The sequence below is a fragment of the Amia ocellicauda genome, chromosome 1 (genome assembly GCF_036373705.1).
Source record: "Amia ocellicauda isolate fAmiCal2 chromosome 1, fAmiCal2.hap1, whole genome shotgun sequence".
In the NCBI taxonomy this organism is placed as follows: Eukaryota; Metazoa; Chordata; class Actinopteri; order Amiiformes; family Amiidae; genus Amia; species Amia ocellicauda.
This window is the reverse complement of record NC_089850.1, coordinates 20,121,253-20,130,755: the sequence shown is the minus strand read 5'-3', so window position 1 is coordinate 20,130,755 and position 9,503 is coordinate 20,121,253. Positions and strand designations below refer to the sequence as shown.

General features: G+C 38.5%; 1 protein-coding gene across 1 annotated transcript in view; it reads left to right on the top strand.

Annotated features, from left to right (window-relative positions):
- Positions 1 to 8,780, top strand: part of prox1a (prospero homeobox 1a) — a 42,639-nt gene extending 33,859 nt beyond the window's left edge. The window contains exon 5 of the mRNA XM_066698027.1: positions 2,719 to 8,780. Coding sequence (XP_066554124.1) covers positions 2,719 to 2,904 — 186 coding nt within the window. The 3' untranslated portion in view covers positions 2,905 to 8,780. The remainder of the gene's footprint in view (positions 1 to 2,718) is intronic.
- Positions 8,781 to 9,503: the final 723 nt, after the last annotated feature.

Genomic DNA, 9,503 nt, shown 5'->3' with positions numbered 1-9,503 from the left:
GGGCATTATAGCAGGACAGTGATTTTCTTAAGGACAGAATTAACCTTTGAGCACATTGTTACCTATATTAATTTGTATTGTGGAAGATCAATCTTTTTTTAGTTACACTTGAAGATGGTAAGAAGGTATTACCACACCAGGGCGCACAGATGCAAGTTTAAATTGGGATCCAATGCAGCTGCGATTGAGGAATTTTGTGAATTAAAGCAGCAGCAGAACAGGTTTCAGTGCAGAATGAACTCACTCGGGACAGAAAGTGGCTCCAGTGCATTGTCAAACTGGGCTCCTGTTCTTCCTCAACACACCATGGCTTTATGGTCACATGACAGAGGCACACAGATACAGGGCCTGATAGCCTGCGCTTTGTGTGTTCTTTCTCAAGCAGCTTGTTCTTGAAAATAAGTGCTCCTGTTTTGCTTCAGTAGGTTGATTTAATAAAGCCTTCCCACACACCTCTAACAGATTGTATTTCGTACTAGATTGTACGTGACTAGTGGCTGTGTACTGCAAGGCAAAGTTTTCTTAAAAGCAGTACATTCAATTGTCTTTTATTGCTCTCTTAATAAAGCATCCAGTGTTGAGAGGGCAGAAAGGAAAGCCTACAACAGTTTTACGAGAAGAGACATCTTGAATGTCTGTTTTGTTTTGTAACTGGTGAGGGAAAGTTTTAGCACTGAAATGAATTGTATGAAGAAAACACTCTTTTCTGAACAGAACATTTTTAACATCTATATGCCAATGATTATTGACACAACACTTTCTTGTCACAGTGATTTCTCCATTTGGGATTCATGATTAACACAGTATGTAAGTAGTCCACATTCCCCTTAGTATACAAGGAACAACAGCGTCTTAGCTGGGAAATAGTCCTCAAAACCCAGGAAGCAGAGGTATGTTTTTGGGAGTTTTTTTTTTCCAACTATCAACAACCAAAGGAACCATTACTTTTGGACATTTTGGAAGGAACTGTAATAAGAGCTATGACAGAAGCCCAACATGGGGAAGACAGACTCCCAATAACATCCCAGACATGCTCTAAGGAGGTTTAATGTGTTGAGGCGGGGTTAAAAGACCTGTTTCCCAGGTGGTCTGACCTCGCAGTATTGTCAATGAAAGAGTAAAACTGTAAGGTCTTCCCCCCCAAGGGAACATGGCATCATACACCTCTACGTGGGGGTGCAGCTCCTGGATCCAGCAGGCTTATGCTTCCATTCGCACCTGTTGTCGTGAGACGTCAAAGGTCATCGCGTACCTTCTGCACGTCGCTGTGTATGGATGTGCAGTTGGCTATTTAACAATTTGTTTGTTTGTGTATTTGTACACTCAGGTGGACTGCACTGGGAAGGGTATTTTTAAGTATCTTGCCCTGCTTGGGGGGCTGTGGGAGGCAGTTTGCAGTTCTTGGCAGAGCTAATCTGCACTGTGTTCTAGAGGAAAGCTGTCGAGGGCAGTAACGAGATCAGAGGATAGTTTTAAAAGCAGGCCTGTGGACCTGCCGCTATCAGTGCGTTGAGTCAGAGTGTGATCTCGCAGGATATCTTTGGGTGGCCAAAAAAAGCACTTGGGAGAGGTTTTAAATCCAGTGATTAAAAATGTAATAAATAAATAAATATCCAAACAAAAAAAGGAGGTTGGGAAGAGCAGCTCGGCAGCCCTGAAACATGTGAACTTGATTGGCTGTTGCCACCTGATGCTAAGGATCGTACGGGGTGTTTGTTCCAGGAACTGCTGATACCAAGGAAGGCGGAGAGGAGAGGAGAGGAGTGGAGTGGAGTGGAGTGGAGTGGGATGGGTAGCTCTGTTTCTGACGGGGGCATTTTTCTTGCAGTGTTGTCAAGTCAGCTCGTGTTAGGTGGCTGCAGTCAATAGCTTGTTACATCTGTCATTGCCAGAAGCACCTTGACTAAATGCACCAGACTCTTCAGATGTTAGATAGAGACATTGTGACAGGACCGCAGAGGGGCTCCGGGGCTCCGGGGCTCCGGGGCTCCAGGAGGCCTCGCACTGAAGCACTGTACAGCCCTGTTGCGATCCACTGACTCGGAAACACCCGAGTGTGACAACAGTGCGAGACTGTAAACCGTCAGCAACAAGTGCCTCAGAGTTTATTTACAATTGGCTCCTATTTTGCGATTGTTTTTCCTGTCCACTTTATGACAGACAGTATATACACACATGTGCGGGCTCTTCCCCCTTGTCTTGGAATGTAAGTGCTGCGTTCTGGCAGAATCAGAGGGCATCTTAAGAGTTGCCACTTCTTCCGGACGTCTGTTGTCAAGTGTCCGATGTCTGAGTAAAGAAGTTCTCATGACTTTTATCGGGAATTTGAGATTATACAACACATCTTTGCACTTCACCTGCTACGATCTGTCCTGTTTTTGTGTGTGTTTGTAAAAAAAATATATATATATTTTTAAATGCCGCTCACCTGTTTCTTTTCAGACACTACTCAGAGTATATTCAGGAGTACAATATAACTTTGTCTAATGGTTTCTTACATAATCTCCAGGGTGTGTCTCGTTGCTCTCCCCTCTCCACATCGTGACACCGAGATTTCTCCCCACTGCTGTATTTAGAATCTGTCAAGTGGGCCTGAGATTTTTGGAGCCGGGCGCACAGTCTACCAGGAGCTCACGGCAGCCTCCTTTGGTGAATCAGAGACTTGGGATTGAAATTTAAAACTTTTATTAATGTCATTGTCTCCTTGTGTGTCAGCAGGTTCCGGAGCGGTTCCTGGAAGTGGCTCAGATCACATTACGGGAGTTTTTCAATGCCATTGTTGCAGGCAAAGATGTTGATCCTTCCTGGAAGAAGGCCATATACAAGGTCATCTGCAAGCTGGACAGTGAAGTCCCCGAGATTTTCAAATCCCCCAATTGTCTGCAAGAGCTCCTGCATGAGTAAAGATTTCCATTGCTTTTTTTTTTTTTTTTTTTTTTTTTTTTTCTTTGAATGTATGAAGTATGAAGTAGCATTCCTATTTTCAAGCCCCAGCTATCTATTTTGGGATGGCCAAGCTGTTCCTCTTTTCTCCTTTGTGGTTTTTTTTTTCTCCCCTCCCCGTCTCTCTCTCTGTCTCTCTTCTCAAAAGACTTTAAACCCACTGGGTGTTTAGCCTGTGGGGACCCCCCCCCACCCCCTTCTGCCTTTCCTGCCCAAGGGAAACACAACTCTTCCCACAGCCTGATGGGTATTTGTACTGTTAACCTGAAATTCCCTATTTGGTTACTATGAGGGCTCTGTTCCACGTGCAGACGCTTGTAGTGTGTGAAGGTTTTGCAGATTAGGGCATTACATTTCTAGATTGTAAAGATTTAATAATTATTATTATTATTAATATTATTATTATTAGTATTCATGTTATTGCTTGCTACAGTGGACACATGGTCATTCTATTTTGTTTTGTCTCATGATGACAACACTACAAAAATAAATGTATTATTATTTTGAAATAGAGATGTGGAAATTCTCTAAAATACAATTGATTCTGACGTTTCGAGACTGTAATAGCTGTTTTTTTGGAGTACCACAAATAATTATATGATGATGATGATGATGATGTTTGGAAAGGGTCCAAAGCTTCTTGCGATTCCTAGTCTGGGGTTGTCGGCTCTATTTAGTGTCAGATCCTTCTTTGCTCTACTCATTAATATATCCGCTGGCTATCAAGTCCAGGTGTGTAGTTTGCGATGCGCAGGTGGTTCACTTGTGCTTTAATCTAGACCCTATAGTTTCCTTAGCGTAAAATACTCCTAGGGTGCGGGGATGCAGCTCTCTTTGCCATTTTCCTTGACACAGCAACCTTTAGCCGTAGCTAAGCAACATTGTCATTTCTCACCGAAGCCAGACAGTTTTTTTTGCACAAAAGATGGAAGCTTTCTCACGAGAGACTTTTCTAGCTCCTGAAATCAAACAGTTCCCACTCATGCACAAACGCACACCTATGCACAAGCATAAACTCAAACCAACACGTGGCCAGCGTTCACCTGTCTTGCTCATCCACTGTTATTTGCACTTTTTTTTTTCTTCCAATTTGCCCACAGACAAAATTTATATTCTAAATTATAATTGTTTAATTTCCAACCTTGTTCAAAGCCAAAATTGTGCAGACACTTAAGATCATAATCATTGGATATTATTTTCGTGAACATCCCTTGAATTTCCCTTTAAATTCTCTGTGATTGAGATTTGTTCAGACAGCAAAAAGATGCAACTAATTGAATGTCTCGGTAAGAAAGAGATTTAGCATTTTGTTTAATTTTTTTTTTCTTCTTGTACAAATTAAACTCTGTATTTATCTTAAAATTATGAAGTACATGTTACATTTGTGAATGACTTCCTGATTTGGCAAGTTAAAAATGTATAAGGCTTTTGTATATAAAAGCCCACAGAAGCAATGCAATACTATGCAGTTATTTAATTATAGAAGAGATCAAGCTTCATCTCTGAAAAGATTGGGTTAGAAAAAAAAAGTGTAAGTTATACATTTGACATGATCAAACAAAATGACAATAAACATGTGAACCTGGCCAAACAGATGCAGAGATAAATAATCCTCCTCAACTTGGCAGTCTGTAGTACATGATGCATGCAGTCATCTCTGCAGCAGTTAATGCACTGAACTTGTATCCCATCTCAAATAAAACTAGTTTGGTGTCTTGCATAGATTTTGCTGCCTTTGTTAGCAAACAGGTTTGGCAAATATTTGAAAGGACAGAAAATGAAAGAAAAAAAAAACGGTCTAATAAAGACAGCTGCAAAGAGGCCTTCTCTTTGACCATCTCCATTAGATGTTTGTTTGTTTTTCTGTTGTGGTCATTCTCTCTGCGGTTGTTTGTTCTTAAACTCCAGATGACTTTGGGGAGTGAAAGGCAGGTCATGTGATCTCCTTACCCACTATGGTTTTTGCATTTAGAAATACAGCTGATGAACTGAAATGCTGGACCGCAATTATTGTCAGCACAATGCCTTAAAAACCTGCTGACTTTTAAATTAAACAGCACACTGCCGGTGATGGCCTGTCATTATTTTCAAGCCCTGGCAGGATCTGCAGACTTTGGACAAAGCAGACAATATCATGAATGAAGTGCCAACATTTTCACTATGCATTAAAAAAATAATAATAATCTAAAGATAGGAAAAAAAAAAAAAAAAAAAAAAAAACCTTGTCCTTAATCTCACCCTTCTCTCAAAGTGAGATTGTAAAATAATTTTGCATTGTATTACTATTTAGATTTTTGTTTAGCATAATACACACTTAGTCAATTAATAATAATAATAATAATAATAATAATAATAATAATAATATAAAAACTTTAACCTAATGGAACCTATTTCGACTCTATCGACTGGTTACTTCTCCTCCTTTTTCTTTTTGGCAAGGACAATTATGTGTCACCACCATGCTGTTTTACTTATGCCATATTAATACACTAAATAATCAGACCGATCTTAAAGTTAATTCCACTTTACATAATGCTTCATGACATCTCTGGCAAAGCAAAAGAAGAAAAGGCCTGTCACTCCTAACCAAATCTATTTTGGGTGTCGAAATCTGTGGTGAAGGTCAGTGAGCTGCAGTATTGTAGGGTTGAGAGAGAACAGAGAGCTCTTCAAAGGTGTTGGGGGGGGCTTAGAATTTATATTAATTTAAATTTAATCTCCACTTGTACCTGTGCATGAACTGGGCATTGCTTCTTTTAGAGCCATATTGCCTTTGTGCCTCTCTGTGTTATTATGAGATTAATACAACTGAGATGCTCAGACTATAAACTTTCCACTTGTGCACAATTAACCACATACTGGCTAAAAGGCAAGAGGCACATTGAATTCAAAGTTGCAAGCAGTTACATTTTTTCTTTTTCCTGCAAAGCAAATTCAATTCTGCATTTAATCTTGAGGTAACAGCCTGTGCCTAGAACTGAAAAGCACCAGCAGAAGGATTTGAATTGCCTTCAAGAAAATAATTTTAAAATAATAGTAAAATGCTTTTTTCATCCCCAACAAGTACAATTGTTCTTGTGCCTTCTGTGGCTGACAAACTGCATCCTCTTTGTTTCCCTTTCTTTTTATATTATTATTATTATTATTATTATTATTATTATTATTAATAATAATAATAATAATAATAATAATAATAATAGTAATAATAATACTACAACTGCAATAAACAACTTAGATGTTATGGGTTTAATGTTTTTTCTTTTTTGCTTTTTAACATAATTGTGATAGCTATGCATATACTGTGTCTTTCTAAATAATTTTAAAAATATATGAAAAAAATAGTACGGTGAAAACCTTTTTGAGGAGTTTCAAAAATTTGTAGAAACCATTTGATAAAGCAAATTATTTTTCCTTAATTGTTTGAGCAGCACTCGAGTTTTGAAAATACTTGTAGGAGCCAATTTTTTGTAACTGTGGTGCAAAAATTGTGTTTTCTTAGCCTTTTGAAGAGTAGCATAGAAGCAATATTTCTTGATACACATACATATATATATATGTATATATGTGTGTGTGTGTGTGTGTGTGTGTGTAGATATGCATGTATGTATGTGTATATGTGTGTATATACATACACACACACACACACATACATAAAGATATATACATACATACATGCATGTACTTACACATACATGTGTGAAGTGATTACATTTTTTTTCCACTTTAGATTTATGCTGTTTTCTATTTTAGATTAATTGCTTATGTTTTGTGAAGAGGTTGATTTTATTTGCATTTTTTATATGATATTATATTATACTATATTATATTCTATTGGTCAGATTTGAAATGGGGAAAATGAAAGCGTGATGCTGGGGTGTCTGTAAGAAGGGATCGGTGGCTGTTTGGCACAGTTACTGTGACTACAGCGGTTTGTGCCTCGGAGTGTGAACAGCTATGGTGGGGTTCGGTAGCCGTCTGTGGGAGAACGTGACACGAGACCAGTTGGGAGGAGGGAACTCTTGTAACCACTACCACTTCATACCTGTTTAGCTGCTGCTGTCAGACTACTGTGTTTTCATTATAGACAGGGGAGACTCGCCAATGCAATATATACTGCACTGAGCTCACACCGGCCAGGAGAAGACTGTAGTTCCACCCACACTCTGTGCCCAGGACAGAAATACGCGTTGGCAACAAATACATCCGTTTAGTCATACCTTTAAAGAAAAATATGCTTTTTGTTGAAAGAAAATCAAACGTTTGGGCTGGTTGACTGTGAACATCATTTCAAGTTACCCTGTGGAGGTGGAGATTTGATTTTATTACACAACCACACTACAAACTGAAGTAGACCATCCTTGTTGTCACAATCAACAGGGGAGGAAAAAGCACAGCACAGCAGATTCTGCATAGTGAGATTGTAACCAGCCGTTCTCTCTCTTTTTTTTTTTTTTCTTTGTTTTGTTTATGTTTTTTCTGTGTTCTGTAACTGCCCCAAACTGGGCAAACCTCCTGTGACAGATTCTAAACTGTTGTCATAGAAAAGCCTCCCTCGGGAATGAGTGGAAACCAGGACAGACTACTGTGTATTGCACTTATATGTTCAGTTGAAAGAACTCAGTTGCTGTCTTCAACGGGATTTTTGTCTGATGCCTGCTGGTAATTTAAGCTGACGATTCTTTTACTAAAGGGCTGGAACTATGGCAAACTTTCAACTGTGCATCTTTCTCCTGAAACCTCTGAACCAGTGGTGACATGATCTCAAATGACTTGAATGATCTAAACTGCTTGAAACCTAGATAGCATTTGTTGTTGATGATGTTGTTGGTATTTTTTTTTTCCAGGTTTTTTTTTTTTTTTTTTTTTAACAAAATGCTGTAAATTATTGTATTTCTGTGAGAGGAGGGGGGTGGGCAGGAAGGAAAAATTAAATATCCAGTGGTTTTGCATTCGCCAATCTCTTACTTTGTAGAGGTGGAATTCTACAGGATTTGTGAGTGGGAAGAAAGAGGAAAAAGAAAGAAGTAAAGATGGATATAAACTTTGGGGGGATGGGGAGACAAAAAAAAATCAGTGAAGGTTTTAAAGAAATATAAAGGGGAACGCGGTTTTTCCACTTGCCCTGACGTGTATGTAAATATTAAAGTGAGAGAACACTGCCTTCATATGATTTAGCAATATGTTGTAAATGGCATTATTACGCTTATTTTGTATTAAAGAACTCTTATTTGATTCTAGTGCAGTAATTCCAACTGACAATGTCTCAGTTTATTCATAAGTTTTATATATATATATATATATATATATATATAAAATATTAAACACATTCATACATATACATAGCTAGCCATTTTGATTGTGGATTTTTGTTGTTGTCAATTTGTTATGAGGATTTTGCATAATTTATTGGTTTAATTTATCCTAATTTATTTGATGAAGGTGTACAATTTTTTTATAACTAAGGATGTACTGTAATATTAATTGGTAGAATCAAACAATAAGGAGCCCTTGCTGATTCCTGAAAGACAAAAGAGAGGGAGGGGGACTTCAGTGCAAGTAGCCAACAGAATTTCAGAAATTCTTGCTTCAAGATAAGCTTGGCAGCTACTCAATTAAAGAAACTGAAAATATACTATGATGGTTTTGTTTGGAAGATAAAATTATTTTATTTTGTGTGTTTTAAGCTTTTTGTATACTATCCAGACTTTTACCTTTGCTTTGTACCACCTACAAGATACAGTAGTTCAATTGCCTTGTGTGCCTTCCATCTTCTCTGAACTGAATGTATGTGCAGTATATATGCAAGCTTGTGCAAAATAAAAACAAATTCCAAATGGTTTGTCTTTGCCATTTCTTTGTCAACATGGCATATGTAAATAAGTGCAGAAGTGAAAACAAGGTGAAGCACTTTTTCTTCATAGCCAAAGTGCTGTTCACAGAAGAATAATATTGAAAATATGAGCTTTAATCAATGTTTACCACAGACCAAGCGAAAACCAGGAACACCGAGTCATTAACGATTCATGTTTAAGAATTTCTCTTGCTTTCTTAGAAGTCAAGGTGCAACTTTCTCTGTTTCTTCTGCACCTGGGACTTCAAAAGGATTCTTCCACTCATCCACTGGTCTAACTGTGGGTCTAAACTCTGCCTTTACTCATCTCAGCCTGGCTTTATTGAGTCTATTCGTAACACGTGCCTCTGAAACTGAACTGAGGTTCATCGTGAATTCTGAGGCAAAAATTGTGCAGCCAATAAATCCAACTGGTCAACTAGCCCGGCTTTTGCCTCATATTTAAAATAATCATGAGAAAAAGAACAAATAAAAAGTTCGTCGTCCTCTGTTTTTTGGGGGATCGCTGGCTGGAAAGCGTAATTCAGAAGAAGACGCAGCCAGGCCCAGTTGCCGTCAGCGGGGAACAGGAGGTGGGGTCAGTCTTGCTCATAATGATTAGCTGTATTGGTTGTCATCCCCCCTTCTGTTTGATTTCATCGCAACCCTTTGAAAAACCACTTCTTAACAGCATAACAATAAAACAGCTGTGTTTGTGTTGGCTGAATCA